Source organism: Delphinus delphis, chromosome 4 (genome assembly GCF_949987515.2).
Source record: "Delphinus delphis chromosome 4, mDelDel1.2, whole genome shotgun sequence".
In the NCBI taxonomy this organism is placed as follows: Eukaryota; Metazoa; Chordata; class Mammalia; order Artiodactyla; family Delphinidae; genus Delphinus; species Delphinus delphis.
The window spans coordinates 117,818,649-117,836,228 of record NC_082686.1 but is presented as its reverse complement, the minus strand read 5'-3'; the positions used below and the strand labels follow the sequence as shown (position 1 = coordinate 117,836,228).

Sequence of the window (17,580 nt, the reverse complement as noted above, 5' to 3'; positions counted from 1 at the left end):
CTGTTCCCTCTGAATAGTTAACTCTCTCCTCTCCAGGTCTTCGTTCAAAAGTCACCTTCTCAAAGACTCCACTGTCCTCCTCCTTAGAACTACAGTGCACCCCCATTATTCCCCTTTATCCTACTCTACTTTTTCCCCAACCATGGCACTGAAATCTTTTAGTGTAACAATTCAACGCCCCCTTTCAGATAACTGTGGATATCTTTCAATATTACAGTGAAACTGGGCATGTGGTAGGCTCTTGAAATTAGCTGCAATATGGAATCTGAACTATACCAATAAACTTTTCATATTGTTACATTAAAATCCATTGCTTTATTTTACATTCTGAATCTTTTACCTATGCACTACTTTATAACATCATGCATTGGTTATTTGAAAAATATTGGTTCACTGGATTATACAGGTCTTCCAAGTGTAGATACGTTTTGTGATACAATATTTTAAAAATTACATTTTCTATCTATTCAAGATTTCAAGGGACTTCCCTGGTGGCGCAGTGGTTAAAAATCCGCCTGCCAATGCAGGGGACATGGGTTTGAGCCCTGGTCCCGGAAGATCTCACATGCTGCAGAGCAACTAAGCCGTGCGCCACAACTACTGAGCCTGCGCTCTAGAGCCCGCGAGCCACAACTACTGAAGCCCATGTGCCTAGAGCCCATGCTCAGCAACAGGAGAAGCCACAGCAATGAGAATCCCGCGCACCACAATGAAGAGTAGCCCTCGCTCACTGAAACTAGAGAAAGCCTGCATGCAACAACGAAGACCCAACGCAGCCATAAATAAATAAATAAACGATAAAAATAAAAAGATTTCAAAAATTCTAATTTTTGCTTGAAAACTCAAATTTTATCATATGGCAACAAATGTTATCATTTGTTGTGGTTTTTCTTGAACCAACAGGCCCACTTCTTTCATTTTTTGAGAAAATATCTGACAAATATTCAAGTCTGAATTGTCATAGTCTCTCTATCAATTGTTCTTTTAAGACTGGTTCTCATGAAAAAAGAGGCTAGTTCAGCTTGAGGATGAAACAATTGTAGAAATGCTTTACTCATGTTTCCCATTTGCCAAACAGAATATGAAATGAAGATGTGTACTCAAGAGTCAAGATTTTTTGTTTTGGGGACGTGCCATGTGGCATGTGGGATCTTAGTTCCTTGACCAGGGATTGAACCCACGTTCCCTGCAGTGGAAGCGTGGAGTCTTAACCACGGGACCACCAGGGAAATCCCAAGAGTCAAGATTTAAAACATTAATTTTTACTGCTTCAAAAACATTATTAAGGGACCCTGTGTTTTTAAATTGCAAGTGCTAGTGACTACTAGCACAGTCTGGTGATGCTGCCTTGATGTATGCTAAGGTAACAGCAGCTTCACCAGTCATTGTTTTTGCACCATCAGTCCAAATGTCAACACAGTGAAAAGGCAAATAATGTGTTAGTATTTTTATGAGAAGAGCTTTAATGTCTCAGACCACCAAAAAGGTCTTGGAAACTCCCAGGCGTCCCTGACCCACAATGCTATACTACACTAAACCCCTTACAGGAAAATAAGTTTGAGAATACATCAGGATAAGCAAATTACCTTAGTCTTGCAATCTATTAGTAAGAATTAAAATGTATTTTTAAAAAGAAAAAAAAGAAAAAGGTTATAAAAATTATAGAAATAAGGCTAATAAAAAATGTAGACCAAGTGTAAATAAACCACATTATACTTTTAAGTAGTTTACTTCTGCCCTGATTTTACAAGGAAACAGGTGCAAGTAATTTAACAAATATTATGACAAAATTTCTACAGAATCAACATTATCTGACACCCAAATGGAGTTTCTTCCTGAATAAATGAAAAATAAATGATTTGATAAATGAATGGATTGATTAATTCCAGGATATAAAAATAAACCATTTCTTAGATAATCTGAAATTACTAACTATATGTATTAAGCTCTCGCTGTCACAGGAGCTACAAAGGAAGGAAATTCATCCACTTAAATGTTGAAGGTTTATTCCTCCCATTTGAGGCAATCTCTCTCTCAAATGGAAAAAAACCCAAACTGCCTCTTGGTGGACATATGCAGCTGACACACAACTAAACAATGTAGATCTATAAAAGAATTTAAAAACATACTGCTTATGTCTTCATACACAAACATATAGTGTTATTAAAAGCATAGCTAAAATTAAATCATATTTACACCCTTTTGGGGCAGTTGTGAGTAGCCTCCGTAACTCAATCAACCTAACCGATGACCTTACAAACTCTGAATATTAACCCTGACAAAAACATAATGGGACCAAAGGGTGTGTTAAAGAAAGCACGAGTTATGCATGTGAGTCGGTCACCCAGACCCAAGGTCCAGTGCTAGTCTGTTTCAAGTTTTCCTGATTTAATAATACATCTATAAGGCTACTAAAAATCTGAGAGCTTGATAAACACATATTTGAATAAATACGATTATAACCATCAGGAAAACAATCCAAAGGCTCCACCTTAAGACAATTTTTGTCTAAAGATTAAATGCCACTGTGAAAGGTTATTGGTTATTGCACAACGGCTAATAAAAAGATCTCTCGCCTTGTCTCTATCTTGTTATTATTAAAGTAAAAAATAAGTTTCCTAACTCCTAATTTACATAATTCTATCATGATAAAAAAATGAAATCTAGTTTTCTATGAAGAACCTCCAAAAAATGATTGCCTAAATATGCAACTTTGAGATATACTAGACATCTTCAATTAAGAACAATGTTACCCACAACTCAGTTTGCATTTCCATAATGCTTAGCATACAGACTTCCAAAATATTCTACAGAAATTTTATACAGAAATCTATTCTAAATGATTTCATTTAATATAGAGCTGGGAGGTTCTTCAGAGATAATTTTAACTCTCATTTTACATGTATGAAAAGCTGTTTAATGTTGGGTAAATTTTTTATACCTTGGTATTTTCCCATATTTTGAAGGGGCAAAACCAGATGATCTTTACCATCCTTCCTAGTTCTACTGTTTCTCTAAAAAAGGTAAGCCAAGTTTTACTGAAATGACTTATGAGACCACATATAAACATGAAATCGAAATGGGATGCAAAAGAAGAAAATTTATAAGGCTGAGTACCTATCTTGTGTCAGGACCTATAAACAAGTACTTCATTTAATACTCTAAAAAACCTGCATATGCTAGGTTCTTTTTTGGGGGGTAGAGGGGCTCCTAAATCTATTTGGGTTTAGATGCTGCAAAAATGCCCCATTTCTGTTTTTAAAGAAAACGCTAACCATAAGGGCCTTGACAGGCATTAGTAACAACAACGTGGCTGATGATCCTAATCCAAACTGGGAAGTTAGTGCAATCAAGCTAACATTTCAAGTAAATTTTAAACAAAACTTGACATCTGAATCTTGAATGCAGAGCAATAAAAATGTTAGGACCTAGAATAGGGCCTTAGAGATCACTTAGTACAACTTCTTCATTTTACAGATGAAGATGAATTAAAATCAAAAAGCGTGTCCATCTTTCACCCAAAATAGTGGCCAGAAGTAGATGCGTGGTATCCTAACTTTCAAAAATTACCTTATGATCTAATTATAGGAGGGAACCCAATTACTTGCACATCTTTACAAGAACATCTACATGGCTAATCGTTTTTAAAAAATGATTTAATCTGCCAAGATTATTCTTACGTATCAGAAATATAGAAAGCAAACCCTGCCTAAACCGTGTCTCACGAATTAAACGAACAGTATTAAATGAAAAGTATTTTAATGCCAGAACAGTGCCTGGCCCATAACTGGTGTACAATAAATGTTCAATGAATGTGCCAACTCGAGGAAAGTACTGTCATCACTGGCAATAGAGTCCACACGTTTAACTCCAGTCAAGCCACTGTGCATAGAACCGCCTATGTATTACTTTAATATTCTTAAAGTAGTCGATTTAAAAACAAACTGTATGTTTTAAAGGGATGCGACTTTATATGGTCATAATGGCAGCAAAGCGCCTCAGCATAATTCGCCGTAGCCATTTTTGATAACTGTGATCCTACAGATAAAAAGTAACTCCTAAATTTAAAATTGTTACGACTCTCCAAATAATTTGGAAAGAACCACCTAAAAAGGAGACTAAACTGGGTGAACAAAAGATCTGTAGTACTCAAGCTGGCAATCAGGGAACTGAGACTTTAAGTTTAGTCTTAATCTTGTACACACAGTAACTACTGCCAAAGCTTCTGACTTCTCCCCTACCCCCCACTTTCTCCTTTTGAGCAGACGAAAAGCAGCGGGTGTACAAGACGCCTGGTTCTCAGGAACAGAATCCGACCCCAGAAGCACTGTCGCTTTGTAGCGCATCTCGCAACCTGGAGAAAGGAAATTTTCCAAGACCTAGAAACCTACAGCTATTGCGGGCGACAGAACCCCAAAGCCTTCCAGTTGGCGCCGGAAGCCCCCTGACGACCCACCGGGGCCGAGGAGGGCCCGGAAATCAGCTGCCGGAGATCCGAGGCGGGGCGTGAGCGACGTGAGGCAGCCCCACAGCCCGCGCGCCAGGGACGGAAGGAGGAGGAGGCCCGGCGCCCATTTTGTGCTCGGCCTCCGCACTTCCCGCTTTCCCCCCCCAACGCCGCCCCGACCGAGCAACCTACGTGAGGCCTGCAGTTACTGGCCTTCCACGGCCCCGCATCCCCGACGTCCGCTAGGCCGCGGCGCGTGAACTGGGCCTGCGTGGACGCCAGCCCCGCCGGCCACTCTCTAGGCCTCGTTCCGGTTCCGCGGGCCCAAAGCCTGACGTCCTAACGGCGTCGCCCTCCCACCCCTCCCCGCCTCGGCCTCAGTCCCGTGGGCTCCCTCAGCTCCCCCGGCTCCAGTCCCCTCAACCCTCCCCGCCCGGGCCTCACTCGGTTCCCGGGGCTGAAGCCCCTTCTCCCTTCTCGCCCGCGTCTCAGGCCACGGCCCTCGGCCTCAGCCCAGCGCCCTCAGCCCCAGTCTGCAAGCCCCTCCTGGGACGTACCCTCCGGCAAACAGATGCACCAGCGTGTCCCTCTGGCTCATTCTCTCTCCCGCATGTCCTCCGGGCGCTGAGGCGGGACGCGGTTCCGGCCGCCGCGACGGCCGCAGCTTCCGCTCCGGACTGGAGCCGCACGGCGCCCCAGTGACGGCGACGGGAACTGACGGAGACGCGGCTGCAGAAGGCGACCGGCGCGGCCCTCCCCGCCGCGCTGCAGCCACGCCGCCTCCCACCCTGGCTAGGTTTCACCACTCGCGCTAGAGGGCAACTCGGCGGCAGCGGGGGCGTGAATATTCCGACCCTGCCCCCCCCCGCGATATAAACAGAAGCTACCATTGGTCCGCACTGCGTGACGTGAAGCAGCCGGCATGCCTCTTTCACGTGATCGCTAAGGGGTTTCTCAATGGAAGGGGCCGGGAGGCGGGGCTAGAGCGCGTGCCCGGAGGGTAGTGGGTCACCAGGTCCTCGCACTTAGTCCTCACTCCCGGAGGGCTGCACCGGGTGCAGCCTGGGCCCGCGCAGACATGGGGATTCGAACTTCACGCTCCCGGCCCCGACCACGTGAGAAACGACCTGGATGCCCGGTAAGCAAGCGGAGTTGGGACGCTAGCCTGCCCAGTCTATGATTTACTTTTTTTAGACTATTTTTTTTTAGAGCTGTTTGACGTTCACAACAAAATTGAAAGGGAGGTACAGAAATTTCCCATTGGCCCCTGCTTGATACACGTTTTAATAATTGGGTCTATGACCCAGCATTTATGCTTCCTGGTGTCTACCTCAGAGTAGCACTCAGTGCATGGAAAGGCTTATACAGACACTCGTACAGGATCACAAACAACAGTACGGTGTTTACAAACAATGCTTAGTATAGTATACTATTAGTGTAGAATAAATATTCTTTATTTTAGAAAGAATAAAGAAACTGGCATTTACTCATATTTCTAACCAGCAAGTTTTTTCTTGTATGTATATACAAGAAGGTCAAAGACTGAGGGAAAGAAAATGTTTTATCCCTCTGCAACATGATTAAATATTTTAAATTTTTGTTAATTAGTAATTATTTCTAAGGTGCAGAAGTGCAGGAAATAATATAATATAATCTGTATTCATCACCCACAATGAACAAATGTTGATATTTCCCACCTCTTTGTTTGGTAACTTCCATTTCACCTGCAGGGTCCTCACCACACTTTCCCACCCATGTGGGATTATCCAGGGCTCACCTTCCTTTCCTTCCAAGACCATTTCCTTCACGGAGTCCTCCCTGATTGCCTTAGCTCTCTATGCTCATTACCTGCTCCTAAATTCCCACAAAATGTACAGACTGCGTGTCACTGGCAAGTGTGCATCTACTCCACAGTAAATGCTCATCTGTAAAATGGGCATAAGAATACCTACCTCACAAGGCAGTTGTGGGGACTAAACACCTTAAAATTATGTAAAGCACCACAGGAGTGCTATGTAAGTGCTACCTATGATAATTAGTAATATTATTTTACTGCATTGTATTCTTAATAGCAAAACTGGCAGCAGCTAATATTGCTTGAGCACTTACTAATATGCCAGGCTCTGATCTGCAGCATTCTCTTATTAAACTCTCACAACTGCCCTATGAGGCCATTGATATTATTCCCCCAATTTTTCATGAGGAGACTGAGATTTAGAATAATTGACTAGCCCAAGATTATCCAGTTCATCCAGAAAGAGATTGGATTTGAATCCAGCAGAATCTCTCTGATCCCAGAGCTTCAGTTACTGAAGTAATAGCTGCACATTAGAGAGGGAAATTTTGAAAAAAAACAAACGAAACTCCAAAAAGTAGGAATAAAAATTGACACTCTGGCCATACTTCCCCCAAACCCTTGTATTAACTTTTGGTGGGGGGGTTAGTTCTATCTTTTTTTTACAGCAGTTTTATTGAGGAATCTTTCACATGCCATAAAATTCACCTGTGTATAGTGTACAGTTTAGCGGTTTTTCATATATTCTGATGGTTGTAGAGCCATCACCACTACCTGATTCCAGAACACTTTCCTCACCCAAAGAGAAACCCCACACTTGTTATCAGTCACTCCCATTCTCCTCTCTCCCTATCCTCTGCCAACCACTAATCTACTTTCTATGGATTTGCCTAATCTGGACTTTTCATATAAATAGAATTATACAATATGTGGCCTTTTGTGTCTGGTTTCTTTCACTAAGCATAATGTTTTCAAGGTTCATTCATGTTGCAGCACACATCAGTACTTCATTCCCTTTCATGACTGAATAATAGTCTGTCGTATGCCTATATCACATTTTGTTTATCCATTCTCAATGGATGGCCATTTGGATTGTTTCCACTTTTTGGCTGTCATGGATAATCCTGCCATGAATATTTGTGTACAAGTTCTAGCATGCAGATACGTTTTCACTTCTCTTGGGAATATACTTGGGAGTGTCATTGCTGGGTCATATGATAATTCAATGTTTAACTTTTGGAGTAACTGCCAGACTGTTTTCCAGAGTGCCTGCACCATTTTAGATGTATTTCTTTTAAGACAATGGCTGTAGCTCCATGTTTTGGGCATAGTGAATGCTGTGGTAATTACATTTAATGGAGCTTCTGAAGCTGGTAAGGAGGGAGCCCAAGTTCTTATGTGGAGTAAATTATTCCTGTAAGAGCAATAGCAATTCCTAATGTGACCGTTCATTTTGGAACCTCATTCAGATGGCATCGTGGAAGGAGACTCTGCCCCCTGCACATTCCGTCCGGTAGCCCCTGGGGCTGCCCACTGGGGTGTGGTTGCTGAGGCCTTCATTTTTGTGGGGATTCCAGGGTTAGTTGGCTGTCATGTTTGTTGCGGTTCCACTGAACTGTGTCATCTGCCAGCTGTTTTATAATTTTCCTTCCTCGTTGCTGTTGGCTAATATCTTTAAGTGATTCCTTCAGGACCAGCACACGATGAGGTTTCTTGAGCCCTTGCCCCTTAAACAAACAAGCTTCTAGGTGCTTTTTCAGAATGATATTAAGGCAGGGTGGGTGGGGCTAAGTGAGCTTGCTTTAGCGTCAGGCACACCTGTACCTCTTCCAGACCCCCCCCCCCAGTCCTACTGAGGGGTCTTCTGGGAGCTGTAGTTTTTAACTGAATGTAGAAAGAGAAGCTGATGGGGAAACTGTGGGTGGCCACAACTGGTTACTTGGCTCAAAACAAACAAATAAGCTCATTGTGAAGTAGAGGGGACTGCTACTTTATTTCCTGATTGGTACTAACCTCAAATTTTAATTGCTGCTGAACTGCAGGAGACAATCGTTCTAGACATGGCAGTTGAGGAGGAGGGAGTGATTGGAGGGGGGAATTGGTTTGGTATGCACTCCTGCACTCCACACCTCAGGAACGTTATTGCATGTGGATCGGCTGCTTTTGGAAGAGTATTGCCCAGAAGAAGAGGTGTTTGGTTTTCACAAGCCAAAGATATACCAAAGTATAGAGGGCTGCTGTATTTGCAGAGCTAAATCCTCCAGTTCCCGATTCACTGACAGTAAACTCTATGAAAAGGACTTCCAGAGCTGCTTTCGGTTACATGAGACTTGATCAGGAGACACCTGTAATGCCCGTGTCCTGCTGTGAAAAGGTGGAAGAAATTACCATCAGGATCAAAAAAAAAAAACAACTGGAATCACGTGGTAGATGCAAGGGCAGGACCCAGTCTAAAGACTACACTGAAACCAGAGAAAGTGAAAACTCTTATCTGGAAACAGGATAAAAAGCAACCAGATCAGCAAACTGCCAAAGGGATTTAAACGTGGTAATTCTGATGCTCACAGTACCACCTCAAGTGCTTTTCCAGCTCAATCTCCCTGTTATAGTAACCAGTCAGATGATGGCTCAGATACAGGGATGGCTTCTGGCTCTAACAGTGTTTTCCATTTTGGATCTCACATACTGGATACGACAGAAAATATGCTGTGGCATTATCTATAAAGGCTGTCTTGGGGAAGTCCTCATCTGACACACATCTATTCAAGTCTTGCTGCAGCAATGAGAAAGCAGCTGCTGAGAAGCCGGAGGCACAGGGGCCAGAGCCTCTGCCCATCTCCACTCCTGCGTGGTGACAGGTTTATGTAGAAAGGAAACAAAAAACAATTTAAATTTTGGAAAACAAAGCAACAAAATGACCCTCCTATTTTTAACTTGGATGCCTGCTATTCTGCCAAATGACGATTTCTAGAATAGTTGGTTTTTTTTAATAGAGTTTTTTTTTTAAATTTATTTATTTTATTTATCTATTTTTGGCTGCGTTGGGTCTTCGTTGCTGTGCGTGGGCTTTCTCTAGTTGTGGCGAGGGGGGGTCTACTCTTCATTGCGGTCCGCGGGCTTCTCATTGCAGTGGCTTCTCTTCTTGAGGAGCAGAGGCTCGCATGGACTTAGTTGCTCCGCGGCATGCGGAATCTTCCCGGACCAGGGCTCGAACCCCTGTCCCCTGCCTTGGCAGGCGGATTCTTAACCACTCCGTCACCAGGGAGGCCCTTAGGATAGTTTTGAGTGGGTTATTTTTCCTTCAGTTCCACAAACTCTGAAGCCAGTGTCTAGCTTACTAAAAGAAAAAAAAAAAGTGTACATAATATCGGGTTGGCCAAAACGTTCGTTTGGGTTTTTTCTGTACGATGTCATGGAAAAACCCAAACGAACCTTTTGGCCAACCCAATATTTCAGATGCTGAGTATTTCATAGGAAAGCTGAATGAGGCTGTAAAGTGCTTTTAAGTCTTTTTTAAAAATCCCCTTGGGCTTTCCTAGTATCCATTTATTAAAAAAAAAAATCCCCTTCTAATGAATGAAATTAGGGGAATTTCAGGGGACAGAGGGGATTTGTTTTATGATAAATGTATGTAGTTTTAGTCTTTCTATATTCAGAAGCAGTGGTTGGAGCATTTTTTTAAGATGGCTGGCTACACTTGTTTTCCTTCGTTATAATAAATTTGTTATAACTCAGTAAACATGGACTTGCCCCTATAGGTAGTTGTTAATAACTTTGAAATATTAAGGTCTTGCCAAGGTTCTGATGATTCAAACCTGTACGACTGAATATTAAGCAGGACAGGCTAAGCTCTCTGGTGCGAATATCTTGAAAGAGTAATTTCTAAAGCTACAGAGGTAACTTGACTGTATATGTTGCATCCCGTGTCACCTCCCTCCATATTGATGTTTGATAAAGGTTTTAATTTAGATGAAACTTCTAAAGCGGAAGTTCCTCTTGGGGAAATGTCAAGTCTTTAGGATAAGCAGTCGTATATGAATAGTACCAAAGCATTACCACTTGGTAGAGAACACACTCTATTAAAAGTGTTAAATTATCTGAAAAATAAAATGTGCAGGTCTTCAGGACGGCACACGAAAAAGCAAAGTTAATGCTTCTTGGGGCACATTTCTTAGAGGGCTTGCAAGTGTGTAAATACTTTGTTTATGTTACATGACTGGTTTACTGTTACTGTTACTGTTACTGTTTACGGTTACTGTTCATCTGTTACATGACAGATTTTCCTTGAAAATCTGCACAATTCACTTTTAGCTCTGGATTACTTCAGTTGACCTTTGTGAAGGTTTTATCTATGTAGAATGGTTGTTCGACTTGTTTTAACCTATTAGAGCTTTGGGTTTTTGTGGGTTTTTTTCATTTTATATTAAAGTAAAATTCTACTAAAAACATTTTTTTTTAATTGCTATGGGCTGAAGAAAAGTTCTTAATAGCTATTTGTGGGGAATTGGAGCACAGATGGACCACCAATGCCATTTTCCCCCCACTTAGCCTTTGTTGGTCTTGTAGGTACAGAAAATTCATATGGGTTCTAGATTGGCAACATTAGTTTTAAATATTTGGGTAAGATTTAAAAAAAAATCTTTGTGTCTTTTTAGCTTTTAGTGGGAGGTTGGAGAGATTGTTTTATATTCTCAGCCAGATGCCATTAAATTTTTTTCCTTATTTTGCTATTAATAAAAAGTAATACCTTCAAACAATACAGAAGTGCATGAGTTAGAAATTAAAATTGTCACTTCAGCCTCTCTTCCTAAATCCTACTCCTCAGAGGACATCATTGGTAAGAGTTGGGTAAGCGTCCTCCTGGGTACTTGATGCCTTGATGGTAATCATCTCAAAGAGCTTCAGATGTGTACAGTACTCACCATGTGCCAGGCCTTGTTGGAAGCACTTTTCATGTATTTTAACTGTAGAACCCAATGAAGGACATTTTATAGACGAGGAGACTGAGATACAGAGAGGTTAGAGGATTTGTCAAGGTGACTCAACTAGCACGTAGCTGAGTTGGGATGGAAACCTAGGGAGTCAGGCTACAGAATCTGTACTCTCATCCTCTATTCTGCACCATCTCAATTGTTCATTGGTTGAATGAGAATATTAGCTATAGTTTTAAAAAAAAGGGGTGGGGTGGGGTGGGGGAGAGGGGGCTTTTGAGAGAACTTAAGGAGATGTGGTGCCCAGAGGACGAAATGTATGCTTATATCTGAGCCCCAGATGGAGTCATGAGGGCAGTGGCTCCCAAATGCAGGTTTCATGTCCCATTGAGCCACCTCTCCCATCAGCAACATCAGTTACTCTGTGTCACATTTCAATTCAGTCATGGTTAAAGGCCTTCCTTAGATACGCAGGTGATAAGCAGAGCTCGCTCTGGAAATATATAAGGAGCTGGTAGAAAATGGATTTCCCCCAGAAGGATTCAGTTATCTTGTTGGAAACACTGTCCACCAGGGAGCAATTTAGGAATGTGTCCCAGGTGGCTTGGAGAAAAACCCAAAAAAACAAAATACAACTTTTCCTACCCTCCAGGACAGGAGTATTAGAAGGGTAGTGACACCTTGCAAAGAAATGCGTAGATTTTGTTGAGATAGGGTGTAACACACTTTTGTGTGGACAATGCCTGGGACCTCAACGGTGTGTGGTAATGCAGAAGTTGTGCCCTGCCTCCCATTTAAGAAACCATCTAAGGGCCTTACCAAGGGTCCCTGCTTTTTTTTTTTTTCTGTTTTTTTTATTGAAGTATAATTGATTTACAATGTTGTGCTAATTTCTGCTGTACAGCAAAGTGATTTAGTTATACACATACATACATTTAAAAAAACAAATTTATTTATTTTATTTATTTGTTTTTGGCTGCATTGGGTCTTCGTTGCTGCACGCGGGCTTTCTCTAGTTGGGATGAGTGGGGGCTACTCTTCGTTGTGGTGCGTGGGCTTCTCATTGCGGTGGCTTCTCTTGTTGCAGAGCACAGGCTCTAGAGCGCAGGCTCAGTAGTTATGGCGCATGGGCTTAGTTGCTCCATGGCGCGTGAGATCCTCCCGGACCAGGGCTTGAACCCGTGTCCCCTGCATTGGCAGGCGGACTCTCAACCACTGTGCCACCAGGGAAGCCCCAGGGTCTCTGCTTTGCAACCCAACTTGCCTGTTGGCATTTGAATCTTGCTTTTAACATTAATGCTTTGTTTTTATCTCAAAGTAATAAAGGCAAACAAACAACCCAATTCAAAAAAATGGGCAAAGAACTTGAAGAGACATTTCTTCAGAGAGAATGAAAAGATGCCCAACATCACTAATCATTAGGGAAATGCAAATCAGAATCACAGTGAGATCCTACTTCACACTGATTAGGATGGCTACTATAAAAAGAAAACAAAACAGACAAACAAGATCAGAAAATACCAAGTGTTGGCCAGGAAGTGGAGAAATTGGAACCCTTGTGCATTGCTGGTAGGAATGTAAAATAGTGCAGCTCCTGTGAAAAACTCTATGGCAGGTTCTTAAAAACTTAAACATAGAATTACCACATGATTTAGTGATTCCACCTCTAAGTATGTACCCAGAAAAACTGAAAGCGAAGACTCAAACAGATACATTCACATTAATGTTCATAGCAGCACTATTCGAAATAGCCAAAAGGTGGAAACAACCCAAGTGTCCATCGTCAGATGAATGGATAAACAAAATATGGTTATATACAATGGAATATTTATTCAGCCTTAAAAAGGAGGGAAATTCTGACACATGCTGCAACATGGATGAATCTTGAAGACATTATGCTAAAGTGAAATAAGCTGATAAACAACAAATTATATTGATAGGATTTCACGTATGTGAGATGTCTAGAATAGTCAAATTCATAGAGAAGGAAAGTAAACTAGTGGTTCCCAGGGGTTTGGGGAAGGAGGAATGGGGAGTTAGTGTTCAGTGGGTATGAAGTTTCAGTTTGTGATGGTGGAAAAGTTCTGGAGTGGAATAGTATGATGGTTGAACAATAATGTGAATGTACTTAATGCCATGGAATTGTACACTCTGAAATGGTTAAAATGGTAAACTTTATGTTATGGGAATTTTACCAGAATAAAAAAAATACTTCAAGCAATGCATATGGTTGTAAAAAAGTAAATATATAGTATTAGAAAAGTTATAGTAACTTTCCGACTTCCTACTGATTCCTCAGTCTCCTCATTTTTGCTCCTAGAGGTAGCCACTTTCAACTTTTTACTTTTTCTTTAGTTCCAGATTTCTCAATTATAGCAATTCATGCTGTTTTCCTTGATTTATTAATTTCACATTATCCATTACACTTCAGGTTATCAGAGATGCAGATTTATCTTTCTTACTCCACTCCTAAACTCCCCATTTTTCCTGCTTCATCTTCCTAATAGTTGTATCATGATTTTTTAGTTAAACTGACAATTATTTATCATCTTATGGCTATATAAATTTTGTCCACTGCAAAGCCAAATGGTGTACATGCCGTTCTTGCACAGCTTTTTACTTTTCTTGGTTAACAATTGCCCTTTTTTTTCTATTTGCTTAATTTTCTCTACCTGTCCTAATTTTTTCCACATACTACATCATATCTATCTATCAATGGTTAAAAATATTATTTTCTAAAGGTTTTAAGATCAGTCTGTCAATCCCCTTTTCTTCCGCCTCCCTCTGGAGACCTCCCTCCTGGATTCTTCCCTCTTCCTGCTCCAACCTGAACTAGTTATAGTTACTCTCTTGCTGCACAGTTGTCATCCCGGGATTTACATCCCCTTACCTGTTTTCTGGATCTCATGTTTTTTGGTTTTTGGTTTCTGTTCTTCTTCTTTACTTGCTGCTTCATTCTGCTGAAGTACATTCTTCAGCAGCTGCCAGAGAAGAGTTGCATAGGAGGTGTTATTATTAGATTTTGCATGCTTTTATTTTATCTTCATATTTGATAATTTGGCTAAGTATGGGATTCTAGATTGAGAATCATTTTCCCTCTGACTTTTTTTAATCGACTTTTTAAAAATAAATTAATTTACTTATTTTTGGCTGTGTTGGGTCCTCGTTGCTGCGTGCAGGCTTTCTCTAGTTGCGGCGAGTGGGGGATGCTCTTCGTTGCGGTGCGTGGGCTTCTCATTTGCGGTGGCTTCCTTTGTTGCGGAGCAGGGGCTCTAGGCACGCGAGCTTCAGTAATTGTGGCACACAGGCCCAGTAGTTGTGGCTCGTGGGCTCTAGAGCGCAGGCTCAGTAGTTGTGGCACACAGGCTCAGTAGTTGTGGCTCGTGGGCTCTAGAGCGCGGGGTCAGTAGTTGTGGTGCACGGGCTTAGGTGCTCTGCGACATGTGGGATCTTCCCGGACCAGGGCTCGAACCTGTGTCCCCTGCATTGGCAGGTGGATTCTTAACCACTGCACCACCAGAGAAGTTCCCCCACTCTGACTTTTGAAGTCTCTGCCCCATTGGTTTCTAGCATCCAGAGCTAATATTGAGAAGCTTGACTCCATTTGTAGCTCTGGTCTTTATATAGAACATGTTTTTTTGCTATTTTAACCTTTTAGGATCTTCCTTTTATCCCTGGTTTTGGGAAATTTCACCACAAAGTACCATGATGGTGGTGGAGTGTGTTCATTCATTGTGCTGGGTACCCTATGGGCCTTTTAAGTCTGTAAATGAAAACCTAGAATTCACCCTTGGAGTGTTCTTTAACGGTTTCTCGTGTGCTGGTTTGGGTCTTTCAGCCCCCAAAGCCAAAAAGTATAGTTGATTTTTTCTCCCCTGAACAGTACCTGGCAAGAAGTTGGCACTGGGTCAATACCCAGAGTCAATGGCCGAAAGTTAAAAGGATAGACTTCTGGTTTGGCAGCAACGCTGTGCAAAGCGGCACTTGGCAAATATTTGGTGGCGAAGAGAGTGATAACAGTTTTATTTCATAGGTGGCCTATTCCCTTGAGTCTGGGTCCCCCCTCACGCCCCACCCCAGAACTGCTTCAGCAGCTTTCCACCTTCTCCATCCTTGACCTCGGGCCATGCCCTCTTACCCTGCATAGTAGTTGGGTGAACAGAAGAGAAACAGAAAACAGGACTGGGAAGTCTCACTGACCTTGGAGTTAGGGTCAAAGATCAGTGTCGGGGAAAGCCCCACAGCCTGTAGTCAGAATTACCTTGGAAAAGCCTTTAAATCTCCCAGAAGTATGAGGTTCTAAGAACTTCTTTTACTTTATGTTTCTCTCTGCTCCTCAATTAATCCCTTAATGTCTTCTTTCAGGATGTCCGTGAAACCATCGCCATCCAATTTCTTGGCCACAGCGAAACTGTTTTTCCTCTTTTCATTTATTGGGAAATACTTAAAGTTGTTTTCCCAGCTTTTCCATAATTTTGGCTCTGTAAGACTTTCACTTTCAAACAAAATGGAGTAACAGGGATCAGAAATATGAAAATCCAGGCAAAAAATATATGTAAAAATGTAAACAAAAAGAACAAAGAGCATTGCTCATCATCCCCTTATAAAGAGAATTAAGTCACACCCCACAGTGCCAGTGTGCCCTGAGGGGAATTCAGGATGGAAAAAGCTGGAAGCATTCTGTGCTTTTGGATGTACGGTCCCCTAGATAGTTATTACAGTTTATGCAGTTATTTATTACAGTTATGCAACTAACTTTTATTCAACAAATTTTTATCAGTTAGGGATCTGACACGTTGGTGGATGCTTTCACATATATTATATCATTCTGTTCTCACAGCACACATATAAGGTTGGATTTCTTCATTTTTTTCTACTTATAAGAAAAGGGGGGACTTCCCTGGTGGCACAGTGGTTAAGGATCCGCCTGCCAATGTGGGGGATACGGGTTTGATCCCTGGTCTGGGAAGATCCCACATGCCGCGGAGCAACAAAGCCTGTGCGTTACAACTACTGAGCCTGAGCTCTAGAGCCTGCGAGCCACAACTATTGAGCCCGTGAGCCACAACTACTGAAGCACACGCACCTAGAGCCTGTGCTCCGCAACAAGAGAAGCCACCACAATGAGAAGCCCACGTGCAGCAATGAAGACCCGATGCAGCCAAAAATAAATAAATAAAAATAAATAAATTTATTTTAAAAAAAAGAAAAAAAGAAAAGGGGAAGGGAGGGAGGGAGGGGGGAGAGAGGGAGAGAGAGAGGAGATGAAGAGGAAGAGGCAGAAAAACGAGAGAGACAGAGACAGAGGCAAAGTGAGAGGGAGAGAGACAGAGAGATAGAGAGACAGAGAAGGAGGAAGAGAGTGAGACAGAGGCGAAAGGAGAGAGAGGAAAGTTCAACTCCCCTAGCTTGGCATTTAATGGTGAAGTCTCTGTCTACCGCCCCCCTTACTCTCCTACCCCTTCCTATAAGCGCAGGTCCCTCTAAGCCAGCTGAACTGCTGGCGTTGCCCACATTCACACAGTTGCTTCACTCCTCTGGGCTTTCAGAAATGTCCCAACACCTCCCTCCTCTGCTGTGTGCTTGCACAGCTCTGTGCTGGCCTCTCCAGACCGTGCCCTGTCCACCCCGCAGGCTCGTGCACTCCCTGAGAGCCAGGATTCCTGGCCAACCGCGGACCCCACGCTTCCCCAGGTTGGGAACCATTTCATATTTGTCTATGTAGCCTCTTGGGCACTTGGCATCGTGGACATTAAATAAATATTTTCCACGTGGCTACCCTGTGCCATGTACTGTCCTAGCAGAGCAACGAGACGGACAAGGTGACAGCTCTCACAGATTTTATATTCTACTTTACAACAGACAATACACTGGTCAACAAATCAAATAATTTCATGCTGTGGAAATATTTTACCATGAAGAAAATTAAGTGATGGGAAGATGTAGTTTAGACTGAGTGGTGATGGACATACTCTCCGGGGACATGGCTTTTACGTTGACTGCTGAGAAGGATAAAAAAGAACCAGCTGTGTGAAGATGGGGGTTGTATTAGTTCCCTAGGGCTGCCATAAGGAAATACCACAGACTGCGTGGCTTAAACAACAGAAATTTATTTTCTCACAGTTCTGGAGGCTCGAAGTCCACGATCAAGGTTTTGGCAGGTTTGTTTTCTTCTGAGGCGTCTCCTTGGCTTGCAGATGGCCACCTTCTCATCGTGTCCTCATATGAATGTGTCTCAGTCCGTGTGTGTCCCTGTTCTAATCTCCTCTTATAAGGACACCAGTCCTATTGGATTAGGGCCCACCCACATGACCTCATTTTACCTTAATTTCCTCTTCAAAGGCCCTATCTCCAAATCCAGTCACATTCCAAGGTACTGGAGGTTAGGACTTCAACATAAGCATTTT

The 17,580-nt window shown here is 42.4% G+C and overlaps 1 protein-coding gene and 1 pseudogene across 1 annotated transcript in view; one reads left to right on the top strand and one right to left on the bottom strand.

Annotated features, from left to right (window-relative positions):
- Nucleotides 1-5,249, bottom strand: part of SLC25A36 (solute carrier family 25 member 36) — a 41,033-nt gene extending 35,784 nt beyond the window's left edge. The window contains exon 1 of the mRNA XM_060011340.1: nucleotides 5,005-5,249. Coding sequence (XP_059867323.1) covers nucleotides 5,005-5,045 — 41 coding nt within the window. The 5' untranslated portion in view covers nucleotides 5,046-5,249. The remainder of the gene's footprint in view (nucleotides 1-5,004) is intronic.
- A 276-nt stretch (nucleotides 5,250-5,525) lies between these two features.
- LOC132424455 (SIN3-HDAC complex-associated factor pseudogene) lies at nucleotides 5,526-9,097 on the top strand (annotated as a pseudogene).
- The last annotated feature ends 8,483 nt before the right edge of the window (nucleotides 9,098-17,580 follow it).